Source organism: Acomys minous (assembly GCF_964271855.1).
Source record: "Acomys minous genome assembly, chromosome: 8".
Lineage (NCBI taxonomy): Eukaryota > Metazoa > Chordata > Mammalia > Rodentia > Muridae > Acomys > Acomys minous.
In genome coordinates this window covers 107,784,956-107,800,891 of record NC_140489.1, presented here as the reverse complement: position 1 = coordinate 107,800,891, position 15,936 = coordinate 107,784,956, and the positions used below count along the sequence as shown (strand labels likewise).

At 41.9% G+C, this 15,936-nt stretch overlaps 1 protein-coding gene across 8 annotated transcripts in view; it reads right to left on the bottom strand.

The window, feature by feature from the left end:
- LTBP1 (latent transforming growth factor beta binding protein 1) overlaps positions 1 to 15,936 on the bottom strand; it is a 381,021-nt gene that overhangs the window by 28,987 nt on the left and 336,098 nt on the right. For 5 of the 8 annotated variants that reach the window (XM_084793789.1, XM_084793788.1, XM_084793791.1 and 2 more), the window contains 3 exons: positions 12,951 to 13,076; positions 8,988 to 9,131; positions 199 to 378 (listed from right to left, as the gene is read on the bottom strand). In XM_084793789.1, coding sequence (XP_084649915.1) covers positions 199 to 378; positions 8,988 to 9,131; positions 12,951 to 13,076 — 450 coding nt within the window. The remainder of the gene's footprint in view (positions 1 to 198; positions 379 to 8,987; positions 9,132 to 12,950; positions 13,077 to 15,936) is intronic. The other 3 variants (XM_084793790.1, XM_084793794.1, XM_084793795.1) reach the window with 1 other exon arrangement.

Below are 15,936 nucleotides of genomic sequence, written 5' to 3'. Positions count from 1 at the left end.
ATTTAAGAATTCATATGTATGGGGAAGTCAGGGCAAAGGCTTAAAATGGAGTTCATCAAAGGACAAATTCATTGGAGTCACAAAGACAATGAATGCTATTTCAGGACCTCAGAGTGATAACCAAAAGGTCCTTATTCCCAGGCCTGTGAACACCATATGACCAGGCAGTGGGAACACAAGAGTTAGTGTATGTCTTACCAGTCCCCTGGACGGGGCAGGGGAAGATCTCACAGTTGTCTCCCCAGCCGGCCCCTGACGTACAGCAGCATTCCTGTTTGGTGACGTTGGGGGCAAGCACATTATCACAGAGACTGGCATCATTGAGATTATAGTAGCATTCTTTCTTTTCTTCTCTGGGTTGATGATTTACACCTGAATCTAAAGAGTATAGAGAAAGTATATTGGTGGGACAGTAAAGTAGAAACTGTGACAGGACAGAGACCAATGGTATGTGTCCCTTTCATGTCCTTGAAACGAGACCATCTTCCACCTTCAGAGTCAGATTCCCCAATTTTCAGACAAGAATGAATATGAGTCCTGATTTTTGGTAGGTTTCTAATACACCCCAGAGTATAAATCTGTCAAAACCATTTCCTTTTATGCTAACCAATTACTTTATTTTTGTAAATTTGGCTGTGAACACAGTTTCCATATCTGCTTCTTTGCCAACCCAGGGCCATTCTTTACCAAGCTGTAACACCTACTTAAATTATTGAAAAATTTCCCAATGTGGGACCAGAGATTTTGGACCACATGTAATAGTTAGCTTTTCTGCTGTTATATGGGTCACCCATGTCCCAGGTCAGTTTTGAACAGTGCATAGTGGGAGACATATAGAAAAATAATGCAATAACCCAGAGCCCATAAAACCACTTTCACCACTGAAAACCTAGTTAAATGATGCACACACATGATGCAACTCAGAAGGACACTGTGAGCTTCAGCAAAGTTTCAGTATAGGACTGCAAGTCTGGGTTTGGGTTCTACTCATATGGGTCTTGAAGGAAAACAATGTTTTAACATTCCTTTTCTCTATAGCAACACTAGCAGAGCAATATGAAAGATCTGACGTGATAAAACACAGAGCCTACTCATTTTCAGAAAATAAACATAAATAACTTCACCATCAGATTTGAATTGTCTTTATATCCTTGACAGGGCTTGGAAAATAATATCATTTCTTCCAAGAAATGCTATAGAGTCCAAATGATTGACTGTGGTCCAATTGTATTTTATCAATTACGGTTTTGATTTTATACTGCACAAAGTTAAGAACTGACAAAGGCTATCATGGTTACTCAGTATTTTGTCAACAAAATGTTTTCATTAGAGCCTTACCATTTTTGATTCTTAGGTCCAAAGGAACCACAAAAGAGGATGCTTACCAGTGAGAAGAAGGATAAAAGTCTAACACAGACGTACCCACTTTTGAAGTTGGTAGATCATTATATAAGGGGCATTTAATGAGTTACTTCCACAATTGTTTCCTGTGTATTGATTTCATCAGAACCAAGTTGACCATGAGGGTCAATAATCTACTAGGCACTTTGAGGCCATTTCTAAAGCAAGAGTTCATAAATGCATTAGGAAAACTATTGTCTGCTTTCCTTTTACAAAACAAGCAAAGAACCAAGCGGACCTTCCAATCCATGCTACTCTCCAAGGAGAGTGTGAAGAAGAACACCAAAGATCCTTCTAAAACTTTACCTGATGACTCTCTCTCTCTCTCTCTCTCTCTCTCTCTCTCTCTCTCTCTCTCTCTCTCTCTCCCTCCCTCTCTCTCTCTCTCCCTCTCTCTCTCTCTCTCTCTCTCTCTCTCTCTCTCTCTCTCTCTCTCTCACACACACACACACACACACAAATAGATTTTGGGCTTGGACTCTATACTAGTGTGGACAGCAGGTGGTATCGCCACCAAGACCCAGAGTGCAGGAGAAGACCAAACTGCTGATTCTCATGTATCTGTCAGTTATGAAGTGGCTTCAAATTGGGTTTTTGTGTTTGAACTTGATAAACCCACCACCTCCCTTGTCCGAACTTGCTTGCGTCACACGCATTTGCAGGATGAACTTCTACTTTGCCTGTTTCAATGGAAGGCATCTTGGTTAGAAGCCTTAGGGTTGGAGTTACTAGGGAAAAGTAAGAATACCTGTTTTTAAATTATTATTAAATCAATTCCAGAAACCTTATAGGAAATTTTTATAATGTTTCAAAATAAATTTTCAATGTTACTGCTCAGGTTTACTCACCTACTTTATTCATCCAGCATAAAAATGTTAGCTATTAAGTAATATATTAAAAATATAAATCATGAAAGCAACAGTTTTACAGTTGAAGCTTACTTTATAGTTTGTGCCTTTAAAAAGATCAATAATATTTTCCTTATGTAAAAGTCAGAGTACATCTGATTATTTTTAATAAAATGTAATATTATATAGAAGAGCCCCAATGTTGATAATTTAAAAAGGCTTCTTTCTAAATCAAGCATGACAAATTATCTGCATATACATGTATATGTAATTTATATACATAGTAAAAATTGCTTTGTGTTCTTTTTTTACATTTACATCACAGAAACAAAGACATAAAATTATCTTTGTGTGTTGTCTTGCACTGGAAGGAGGTACAGAGATTGTTACATAAGAGAAATGATCAACAATACAATTGTATTATGCAGTTTTTTCCCAAATGCTGTTCTTATTTTCTTTCCAAGCTGTTTGAGAGTTCAGTGTTTACACAGCTGAAATGGGGAGTCAGGCAAGCCTTCATCCATGTTGGAAAATAACACAAATTCTTTTCAAAAACTGGTCCACAAAGGTCATTCTGAGAACAAAACACAACATCCCCATCTTCCTGACCTTTAAGACAACCAACTTCCTGGAGCTTTTTTTTTTTTCCATTGGAATAAAAATTCTGATATTCTCCCTCGCTCCCTCCCTCCCTCTCTCTCTCTCTCTCTCTCTCTCTCTCTCTCTCTCTCTCTCTCTCTCTCTCTCTCTCTGTGTGTGTGTGTGTGTGTGTGTGTGTGTGTGTCCATGTGTGTCTGTGTGTACAACACACACACACACACACGTGGTAGTTTTTCTGAATAATTTCTGGGACTTTACACCACTGTTGCCAGGAACAGACAAGTTCCATTGGCAAATGACTTTCTAATGTCAAATCAATGGTCATACAAAGCGTTAAGAACAAAGAGAATGGATGTCCTTTTTCTTTAAGACTTTATCAGTAAAACTGGCCATGGGGAATTACGTGCCTCAGACTTCTTCTCCTCTGGTAATTTTAGATTTGTTCTTTCTCATTTGTAATTGTTATCTGACCTATCATTTGTGTATACACCTTCATCCTAGTGGTATGTACGGTGAGAGCAAAAACATCAATATGGTTTTGAAGGTTTTACACAGAAGTTTCTTTTTGTTTGGTTCAGGTGACACAGAATAAATTACTAAGAAAACACACCAACACAGTGCCTTTTTACTTTTTATTTTCTTTCTATGACACAGGATGCCTTCTATGTAGCCAAGGCTAGCCCCATCCTTGCAATCCTCCTGTCTTAGCCTTCTAAGGCTGGCATCACAGGCATGGGCCACCATAGCCACAGGTTCTACTTAAAGAGATCACTTTGATGGGGAGTCAGGTCAGCAAGCTGTGTGCACTGGGTCAGACAGTCCACTCCTGGACATTATTCACACCTAAGGCATGACTCAAAGAACAGGTTAGATGAGGCTATCAGAGAAGAAGGCTGCCTGGCAGAAATGCATCTGAACGTAGCTTTTGAACGATGGATTAAGAAGAAAAAAAGCACCAAGTTAAGGTGTGACTGAGACATAAAAAGTACTCTTCCTGTGTATTTGTGTGGGCAGAATGGAGTGAGGTGGGAGGGGTCCAGAGAAGTTTGACCTAGGAGCCTGGGTACCAGTTAGGATACCTGGTCAGTAATTCCATAGAATGATGGATGACCCTGAGAGATGGGGATGGTACGGAAATGAGTTACAGGTGAACAGCAGTGTGCTGGGCGATGGGTATGGATGTCCTTGCCCAGGTGCTGAAGTACTGAGGGAATTATCTGAGGACCTTGCATTTTAAAAACATGGGACAAGGGTCCTAGAAACCTACAAGAAGAACATTATGATGGGTAGATCTGGGCCCAGGGTTCCTGCTCAAACTATGGTACCAACCAAGGACAATACGTGCAGTAAACATTGAACCCTGACCCAGATCTAGCCAATGGACAGGACATTCTCCACAGTTGAGTGGAGAGTGGGGACAGACTTTCACACGAACTCTGGTGCCCTATATTTGACCACGTCCCCTGGATGGGGAGACCTGGTGGCACTCAGAGGAAGGATAGCAGGTTACCAAGAAGAGACTTGATACCCTATGAGCATATACAGGGGGAAGAGGTCCCCCTCAGTCACAGTCATAGGGGAGGGGAATAGGATGAAAGCGGGAGGAAGGGAGGAATGGGAGGATACAAGGGATGGGATAACAATTCAGATGTAATATGAATGAATTAATAAAAAACATGTGACAAGTAGTTGACAGAATAAATACATTTTCCCCCTTAGAGGACACTGGAAAAATTATGCCCAGTATAGTGGCCATAAAGAGCCTGCACCACTCACTGCTAATGGATTTTGTCTTCATGTTGTAGGCTGCAGTGGGCTGTTTTGTCTTGGGTTTTGTTTGTTATGGTAAAGACTTAGGCGGGAGGAGGGAGGCTGGGTAGCTACAGGCTGACGAGAAGGCAGATTGAAAACATCGGTGATATTAGGAGGAAAATGAGAAGAAACAGGTGAAGGGGGAACAGACGGAACTCCCAACAAAACAGAGTTTTATGGAGAAGAAAACCCGAGAGACGAGCACCCTCGGATGATTGCAAGTGGGAAACACATTCAGAGAGGAAAGGGAAACCAGAGGTCACAGCGACATGTGGCCTCAGCGGCAAGAGGTTTGCACTGTGTTAGCAAGGTCACATTTGAACTAACAAGAAAAGTCCAGAAAGCTTCATGAAAGGCTCAGATAGTCTTCTTTAAAGGTAATTTATAGCAATTTCTAGGGTGGAAAAGGTATCGCTATTACAACAGTGCAGGGTCTTCTTGTGGTGTGGACCGTGAGTGGGAGATGATCATGTGGAAGCAACTGGCATTTGTATATCGCTTGATATACAAATATATTTGTGTATATTTATGACATATGTTATATATGTATCTGACATATGTATATATATTTGATATGATATATATTGAAGTGAGCGGTAAATATAGAGACAGAGCGCTTTAATTGGAAGACATTCCTTTGTGAAAAGAGAGATGGGCAATGAATACATTAAGTAGGGTGAAAATGAGGAGAGGCAAAGCACCTGTGAGGACTTGGTCATAGGAAAACCTCCAAAGGAGATGTGGGAGAATGTTTTTAAAGGAAAGATGCTATAACTTACAAAGTTACAGAGTGGGTGGGGCTTGGAAAGACGGTGAATCAGTAAAATGGTTGCTTCACAGGCACAGGGAATTGAATGTGGATCCATAGTATAAAAAGTTGTTTATGGCAGCATGTGCCTGTAACACCAGTACTAGAGAGAAAAATACAGGCCATTCCCCAAAGCTCTACAGGCCCCTAGTATAGTCCAATCATGACCTATAGGCCCTGTGAGAGACTCTGCATCAAAAGATATAGTAAAGAGTGCTATAAGAAAACACAGTCATTGATTTCTGACTTCTCCTTCTACATACATAGCATGCATGCATGCACGTGTGCAAATGCATGTATGCACGCGCGCGCGTGCACACACACACACACACACAAAGAAATTACTTTAAAAAAAAGAAGTCGCAAATTTAAGGGTCTAGACATGTACCCTTCTTGAAGTTATTAAAACATTCCAGCAAAAGCAATTATGGTTAAAAATATCTACACTTTAAGAATAGACCATACAGGGAAAGAGATTTCCCTAATATACCTGAGATGTGGCTTACTGTAATACTTCATATTCTATTTACCATTCATGAACTATTCTGACTATATGATTTCATTCAAAATTCACAGAGCTCTGTGAAGTAAATGGAACATCTCCCCCTATTTTACAGGTAAGACCCCACCTCCCACGCCCAGAAAACACAAAGATATTGAGATGATTGTGTTTACCTAGCTAGGAAGAGGTGAGTAGCTCAGACTCTGGCCTTCCCATTTAAACTATTACAGATAAAAATATGGAAAGCCTCTAACATTTCCAGAAAGGCTTACGACTGTGTTTTTCATATATTCTCACCACTCCCTCAGTAGATCACTGTGATATCTTATTTTCTACTTAACACTGTATTACATGCATTTACCTTTACCATGCCTATCAATCTTCATAGAGATCACTGAATGATGCTATAATATTATGACACACTATAGTAATGCATCTCAGATAACACCGTGGGTAAGGTATCCCTCTGGAAAGGGACCAAGGACAGAGAAGAAAAAGGTAGTGTAGTTATTTAAGGCCAACCAGGCTTTCATTTTGGTCTTTGGCACTGTAGGTACAACTAAGTAAACATCTTTCTCATATAGGTGTCATAAAAGTGGCTACGGGAGTGCACAGCATCCCTCTCATAGTAATAACCTGCCACCTTCCCTTCAAACGATATGTTTAAATTAGTGTCCAATTACTTCTGTAACCCTTCCCTTTCCACATTTAATAACTGAGAAAATTATATGGATAAGAACATGTCACATTCATTCCCCGTGAATTTCAGAAGTGGTAAGCATCGCCTACATGTGAACAGTAAAATCTGTTCCAGGAGGATGAATAACATCAAGACTTAACAGGAAAGTAAAATAGCCTATGTTTCATTTGATTTGACTCATCAGGGGCCATTTGGTCTTTTGCTAAAAAACAAAAAACAAAACCAAAAAAAAAAAAAAAAACAAAAAACAAAACAAGAAAACCCAACCAAGCAACAAACAAGTTATAGCTACATGTCCAGGCACCAACTAAAAGGATGCCCGGTGTCTGGAAGGTGGTTAGTTTGTCTGGAAGGCCATCAGTTCTCCATTTCAACTTATGCAGTGACAACATGAGCTAAATCACATTTTAAACAAATGTAAACATGGCAACTCTCTAGGCCAACTTCTGGAAAAACCCTAAAGAATTCCAAGTGGAATCTTTGTAGACCCTGAGAGACCCGTACATTGCTTTTCATTTAGAGGAGTGTCAGGATAAGGTTCCCTAAGGGCAAAGAAAGGATGGTTATGTAATCTGGTGAAACGAAGCCATGGTAAATGCTGGCTGATAACATTCTAGGTTTTAGGCAATTCTCAGCAAATGTTCTCACTATTTTGAATTCTTTACACATAGTGTTGCTGCGTTGAAAAGAACACCAGATTCTTTATCCATTCTTCTACTGATGGACACTTACGCTATTTCCATGTTCTGGCTATTATGAATAAGGCTGCTATGAACATGGTTGAGCAAATTTTCTTGTTGTGTGCTGGAGCATCTTCTGGATATATTCCAAGGAGTGGAATAGCTGGGTCTTGAGGAAGCCCTATTCCCATTTTTCTGAGATAGCACCAGATAGATTTCCAAAGTGGCTGTACTAGGTTGCATTCCCACCAGCAATGAAGGAGTGTTCCTCTCTCCCCACATCCTCGCCAGCATGTGGTGTCGCTTGAATTTTTGATCTTAGCCATTCTGATGGGTGTAAGGTGGAATCTCAGAGTTGTTTTGATTTGCATTTCTCTGATGATTAAGGAGGTTGAGCATTTCTTTAAGTGTTTCTCAGCCATTTGATATTCCTCTGTTGAGAATTCTCTGTTTAGTTCCAAGCCCCATTTCTCAATTGGGTTATTTGGTTTGGTGGTGTTTAATTTCTTGAGTTCTTTATATGTTTTGGATATTAGACCTTTGTCAGATGTAGGGTTGGTGAAGATCTTTTCCCAGTCTGTAGACTGTCGTTTTGTTATGATAGGCAGATTTGGGCTCAGGAGTCCCGCTCAAACTAGGGCACCAGCCAAAGACAATACAGGCGGTAAACCTTAATCCCCTACCCAGATCTAGCCAATGGACAGAACACTCTCCACAGTAGAGTGGAGAGTAGGATATTACTTTCTCACATACTCTGGTGCCTCACCTTTGACCATGTCCCCTGGAGGGGGAGATCTGGTGGCACTCAGAGGAAGGACAGCAGGTTACCAAGAAGAGACTTGATACCCTATGAGCATATACAAGGGGAGGTAATCCCCCTCAGTCACAGTCATAAGGGAGGGGAATAAGGGGAAAATGGGAGGGGGGGAAGAATGGGAGGATACAAGGGATGGGATAACCATTGAGATGTAACAAGAATAAATTAATAAAGGAGAAAAAAAAATTAAAAAAAAGAAAAGAACACCAGAGGCCACTTGACCAAAAAAGTCATCACCTGCATCCTTATTTTATTAATAAGGCATAAGAAGAGCATGGGAGCTCACTGTGCTGGCTAGTTTTATGCCAAATTGACACAAGCTGAAGTCATCTAAGAGGAGGGATCCTCAATCAAGAAAATTCCTCCACAAGATCAGCCTACTGTAGGCAAGCCTGTAAGGCATTTTCTCAACTAGTGATTGATGGGGGAGGGCCCAGCCCATTGTGGATGGGGTCACCCCTTTGTTTACCATCCCGGGTTTTATGAGAAGTCAGACTGAGCAAGCCATAAGGAGCATGCCAATAGGCAGCACCCTTCCACGGTCTTTGCCTTGGCTTCTGCCTCCAGGTTCCTATCTGCCCTATTTTCCCTCAGTGATGAATTGTTACTTGGAAGTATAAGTTGAAATAAACCCCTTTTCTCTCAAGGTGTTTTGGGTCACGGGGTTTCACAACAGCGACAGTAAGAGACTTCCAGAGACAGGATTGGATTGGGATATGTCCCGCCTCACCTCCAGAATATGTAGCCTAAGCCTAGGTCAGCTCCATCTCGAAATACACCCACGATACACTCAAGACGGACAGCGCCACTGGGACTTACCTTCAGTGACCCGGGAGCGGCACTGCCCAGTCATGGGGCTGTACTCCTGGTTCTCGTCAGCGCACACACACAGGAAGGACCCCTCCACGTTTTCACAGAAAGCTTCCCCACACACGCCACTGAGCAGCTCGCATTCGTTCACATCTGGAAAAGGGAGCACAGATCAAGTAAGGCAGGTGGCTTTCTCCTGACAGAATTTCATTTTTACCTACTGCGCCAAGGCTGGCAGTGACTGCAAGACATGAGCTGCTCTCTAGTGAGCCCTCAGTCTGGTCCTTCCCAGGGAAGGAACCCTGCAGGTAGAGCTGCACGATCTGCTCTGGATGAAAGGGCTGTGAAAGCGTAAGGGTAAGAGTCTAACCCCAATTCTAGTCTCAAGGAACGTCCTGGGATCTCACTGGGAGCATAGTGCGGGCCGTGTGACTACCCAGCATTGTCTTCCTCACTTGTCAGCATACTGAACACACACATGACCCAAAGCTCTCCACCTGGACCTTTGTTTTGGTTTTTGTCTTTAGAGACAGGGTTTCCTTGTGTAGCTTTGGTTGTCCCGGAGCTAGCTCTGTAGACCAGGCTGGCCTCGAACTCATAGAGATCCACTTGCCTCTGCCTCCTGAATGCTGGGATTAAAAGCATGCGTTGCCACCACCACACCCTACCACACCTGGATCTTAATTCAAGGAAAGAACAGAAGCACACAGCACAGGCATTCTGGCAGTTAAAACTTAGATTTAAAATGTAGGGTTTCAAAGACATACCTACACGTCTGAAAATACACTTCAGCCAAAATTAACAATAGACTTTGGATTACAGGGCACAAGTGAATATTCATCATGGCTCATTTGTCGTCCAGGCAAAATCAATTGGCCCAATAACTAACGACTAATTCCACTGTCTTTTCCTATTCCGTTGAGTCCACAGTGGAACCTCTACCTTGCTGAATGTTTCCTTTGTCTATTCTAAAATCCACACAATTAAAGCAGAGTCAAGAGATTTAACACAAATATGTAGTTCATAGCCTCCCAAAGAAAGGCTATTCACTCATTTGACTTTGTCCAATAGTACCATTTGTCTTTCTGTTCCTAGAGAGTTTTACCGTGACTTCCTCAGTCAGCAAAGTGCCCACCTTGACTGTGAACCACTCACAGCTCCTCTGCACTACTGTGTATAAGGACCAGCACTCCATAAACATACCCTGAGAATCCTTAGGGTTTAAAAACCTGAGCTATTGTCCAACTCATCCAGGAGGGGGAAAATCCTGTTGTCACTTGTACACTTGGTTTTTTTTGTTTGTTTGTTTGTTTTGCTTTTGGACAGGTTTGTAGAGCTTGAAGTCTCAGCATAGTGCCTAACTTTTCCGTTTCACTTTGTCCATAGACAGATCTAATCTGAGTTTTACCTCCAAAAAAGATATGGCACCACAGAGCAAAGTGGAGTTGAGATCTTCAATCAACATGCTCATAATTTCCATCAGAAAAGTTGACGTTAGAAATTGGCAAGCTCACATTTGCTAATTTTAGGTATGTAATATCAAATGAAATTCTACTTTGCAACTCATATCATCAACGTGGCATTTGCAATCTCTCCCACCAGACTGCATTCATCTGAGCAAGAGGTACGTCTTAGCTTACTCACACAGGCCAGGTCCTTAGGGCCCCCATGCGGACTGCCCTGTTGAGTCAGCCAGGCCCAGCCCCACTTTCATAGAAGTTAGAACCAAGTCCCAGAAATCGGTGAGAAAAAACTCACAAGCTGCAGGGGATGGTGGGAATTAAAGGGACAGAGCTCCGCAGAAGCATGCAGTACTGATTCCTTCATGCAGAGGTATGTTAGAGCAATGTCATTTGACCCCAGATCCGAATGATGAGCAGATGATGGGGGATGGGAACAGGCCCAGTCAGAGAAAACAGCACATTCAGAGGCTGGACACCAGATTGAGTCATCTCTAAAATGCTATAGGGTGCTCTTTGAGGAGATGTGTATATAGCAGGCACTCAGTTAATAGCTCTTTAAAACTTTTATTATTATTTTATTATTTCAAGGGTATAGATGTTCCGTTTGCATGCATGTCTGTGTACGATATAGATGCCTCGTGCCCTGAGAAGCCAGAAGGGGATGTCAAATCCCCTATAACTGGAGTGACAGTTTACTGGGAGTCACTATATGGGTGCTGGGAATTGAACCCAGGTCCTCTGGAAGAGCAGACAGTGCTTTTAACCACTGAGCTATCTTCCAGCCCCTAGTTAATATCTCTTAAAAATGATTTTTAAAAAAGGACAAAATTTGGTATTTATTGAGCTTATCAAAGTAAGAGCCAATATTCCTTCTCTCAGTTGGAGTTCTTTGTATCAGACCGGAAAACCAATATGGTCCAGGCATACTTATCTGTCTCATTAGAATGAACAGTTAGAGGGCTCTTTGGAGCTCTGCAGAGTCAACATCTGATATTTCAGCAGTAAACAATTAAACAGCACATACTGATCACCTGCTGTGGACGAAATGTTATGCCCAGGGGAGACTAACCAGAGCGGAAGAAGCAAATGACAGCCAAGCAAATGACCAGTGATGAGGGTAAACACAAGCAGCCCGAGGTTACTGACATATGAAAGCTGAGGAGGTGCACAGCTAGGAAGATAATCAGCAGGGGTCACATCAAGGCCTGTGAGTCGAAACATAAGCAAATGCCACTACTGCCTTATCGGCACTGTGGACTGAACATAAGCAGTCCTCCCATATTTTAGCCACGCCCTTCACCACTAAGCCACATCTTTTGCCTTTTCTGCGTATTTGTTTGATGCATTTTGAATTTGTAACAGGGTCTTGTTGTTACCCGAACTGGCCTTCAACTTATTTGAAATCCTCAGGCTTCGTCCTCCAGAATAGCTGGGATTACAGGCCTGTCCCACCCAGGCCTGGCTACATGCATAAGAGAGAGCATCACAGGATAATCTCAGCTGTATTGTTACACAGCTGCCTTGCCTTGCAATTCTTGCATAGTAACATGTGGTTTCTGATTAGCTGTTGTTTATGCAAATTTGTGAAAACTACATGACTGCTTCCTAAATAGTTTCCTGTAATTAGGAAATAACCAAGTTGCTGTAATTAATACCAGAAAAGCAGTTACAATTCAAGCAATGGAATCAAGGGTCTGCACAGATTTCGCTGTCCAGGGCAGGTCTGGATGGTCTACGAACTGGTGCCTGACTGGCAAATTATCAAAGCCAGCAGATCACTGCCCTCACCTTGAATGCCACCTGCCTTGTGGCAAACACAGCTCTTCTCTCCACTCGGAAGAATAAACAACAAGCTGCATTAATCTGTGAGGATGGAAATTGTATAACCAGCCCCCCTCCCTCTTCTCCAGGAAACCACTTTCACAGAACGTGTGTTTTGTAACAGGTTTGCAGAAATCACAGCCGACCAGAGTATGAAATACGAGCTCTCCTCTATGAGCCTGGGTTGGGCTACACTCTGGGACCCTGATGACACGGGAGCTTCCCCAGCCTTCTCTATCCAGTAACAGTTGCATAATCGGAAACATTGCTGTGCTGGAGTCGTTCTCGGAGGCGGAAGTGCATGCCAGCACCGTCCTTACACACACTGCTTAAGGAGGCGCACGTTAAAGGCAGGCAAGCTGTACCACAGGGCGGACAGGCAGGCAAGCTGTACCACGTGGCAGGCTTCATTACCTGGGGACAGTAGACTACAGAGATCCATGCCCAGTTAGGTTTAAACAGGTGTCCCTTAGAAACAGCCTTAAATAACATGCTTCCTTCTTAATGTCCCTATCCATTCAGAGAACAAAGGACATATCCCTTTTCACAATTTCAAACCGTACGATACAAATAAACCATGGCGAAACGTTTTCTGCTCAAATTCATCTACTTTTGATAACATTCACTTCCTTTGGAACAGACATATGAAACACGATGAGAGGGAAACAACAAAAGACCGAAGACTCACCCACACAGCCTTGCCCATCCTGTGGGGCTTGAAAGCCCTGGTAACAGAGGCAGCGGAAAGAGCCAGCTGTGTTGTCACAAAACCCATGAGTGTCACACACAGTGTTGTTTACACATTCGTCAATATCTGCAAAAGAGACATTGAACACATCAGACGGGAAATGAGCACAGACTGACAAACACCAGGTATGGAACGGATAAGCAAAGGCGCTCCATACAGCATGATTGAACGGGAGGATCATGTTTACACAGAAAGAACTTGAAAAACACCTTACACATTAGTACAATGTTTTGATGAAAATGGTTTAGTAGCTGAAATACTAGGGTCTATGAGAAAACATTGACTTTTCCTCAGGAAATATTTTCACACTTGAACGACTGCCACGATCAGCCACGGGTCAGTATTTGTTAAGTGTTTTCAAGTCTTTATTTTCAAAGACAGCTTTATTTTCCTACAGGGTAAAGTGCTATCTGTCATCTTCTAAAACTTCTTTTTTTTTGATATATATTGTCATTGTGCAAATAATGGGGTTCCTGAGAACAAGGCCATGCATGGATGTATAGCATGCTCTTGGTTCATATTCACACTCCCACTACTCTCTCTCAGGTCTCCCTTTCCAGTTACTCTTCTACTTCCATTTCTTTAGAAACGATAGAGATTCTGCTTATGAGAGAAAATATATGGTATCTGTCTTTCTGAGCCTGGCTTATTTTAGGTAACATGATGATCTCCAGTTCCACCTAGTCCTGAAAATGATGTAATTTATTTCTCTTTACGGCTGAATACAACTCTATTGTGTATATGCGCCATATTTTCTTCCATTCCTCTTTTGAAGGACAATTAGGCTTGATTGTATGACGTGGCCATTGTGACAACTGCTACAATAAACATGGATGTCCAGATATGTCATGTATTGACTTAAGGCCATTTGGATATATAAGGATTCATTTTATCTGGGTCACATAGTAGTCCAAACTGGCTGTACTAGTCTACATTTTCACTGGCAGCATATAAGGAATTCTCACCCTCCACCCTCTGTATCCTTGTAGTATTTGCAGTATTTGTTTTCTCAACAGTTGAATTTCTAAACCTGGTAACATAGAATCTCAACTCAGTTTAAAAAATATGTATTTACTTTCATGCGTATGAGAGTTTTGCCTGTATGTGTGTATGTATATCATGTGGATGCAGTGCCACCAGAGGCCAGAAGAGGGCATCGGGCTGCCTGGACCAGGAGCTGTGAGCCACGATGTGGGTGCTTAGGAATGAAGTTTGGTGCTCTGAAAAAGCAACCTGTGCTCTTAACCACTGAGACGCCATCTCTCCAGCCCCTTTAGTGCAGTTTGCACGTGCCACTTTTGGGAGGATATAGTAAATGCTAAAAAAAAAAAAAAAAAAAAAAAAAAAAAAAAAAAAAGAGCTTCAACTGTGAAGATGTAGGAGGAAAGAAACTATGGTTTACTCAACCCTGTACATAACTGTGACTGTGTCTAAGAGAGACCCTGATGAGATAGGCTGCCCCAGTTACTCACAGGAAAAAGCTGCCACCAGGTTACATCTAGTCAAAATCTAAAATGTCAGTTACCCTAAGGATCATCTACATGGAAGCTCACAGACCGGTGGCCTTGTGCTTTCCCCACATTAATTAACATACTCCTCGGAAAATGTCTTAGTTATAGTTATCACCGACTTCTAGCTAGAAGTCTTTTTTTTATCTTTTCAGGGACCATCTCTACACTCTTTCCCTTCCATTGGTGTTTAGTTACCATGCACATTTCCAGCTACTGCCCTCTCTGCTCTTTCTACCTCAGCACACAACCCCCTCACCCCCACCCCCACCGCAATACAGGGATTTGGAGAAACAATTAAGAAATATATGTGAAGAAGATTTAATTTTCATGTTAAAATGATGAGTTGGGCACAAACTTCAAAGGAAATGATACGTTAAGCACCACACACTAGGGTCTAGTTTGGGAGGAGTTAATTTTAGTAGAGGTGAGCATTTGTCTTCTAAGGCTCATAAAGCTAAGTTGTAGGAGGTTTGACAGAAGGAGAAAAGGATGTATCCAATGCACTTTCTTATTTCTTCTCCAAATTGTCCAACACAGATATTAGCAAGCATAAGGGGTTGTCAATTTTTAAATTGAAACACGTGAGTTATTAAATCAAAGTTCCCTTAATGTTTCTCGATTCCACTTAATCTGTCCCTTCTGCTTTCAAAGCTGGTCCCCTTCCATCCGACTGGCCTGTGGTCACCCTGGCCCACCAGTGCCCCCTCTCCTGCATCCTCAGTTACTCTTCTCCCTCCTCCTCATCTCACCTCCTCTGAAGTGTTAACGTCCCTTGGAAAAGCTTTCTCTTGATCTCACCTTCATTGGCTCCTTTCCTCTGTTATCAATGTGAACTGTCTCCTTAGATTTGTCTATCCTCATTGCCTTAATTCCTGTTGTACCATCCTTCTGTATGTGTGAGTGATTCATTTCCAAATCTAAGGATGTCTAATTCTTTTATATAAACTGGCATTGCATTTGCAACAAAACCAACCAACCAACCAACCAACCAAAAAAACAAACAAAAACAAAAACAAAAACAAAAAACCTACATGCATCCACACACACTCTTGTATACTTAAAATTATTTCTATACTTTTAGATTTATTTACTTTTATGTGCATGGGTATTTTGGCTACATGGACTTATGTGCACCACATGTGTGCCTGGTGTCCACAGATGCCAGAAGAGGGTGTTGGGTCCCTGGAAATGGAGTTACCAGTGACTAGGAGCCACCATTTAGGTGCTAGGAACCAAACCCAAATCATTTTCAGAGCAAGTGTTCTTCACCACCAAGACATCTTTCCACACCCTTCTCCTGTTTTTTTTTTTAAACACCTCTTTTTTCATTGTTATAATAGATTCTGGGGCCTCATGAATGTCAAGCTGGTACTCATGGGTGAGCTGTCATCCCCTGCTCATCTCACAGACTACCT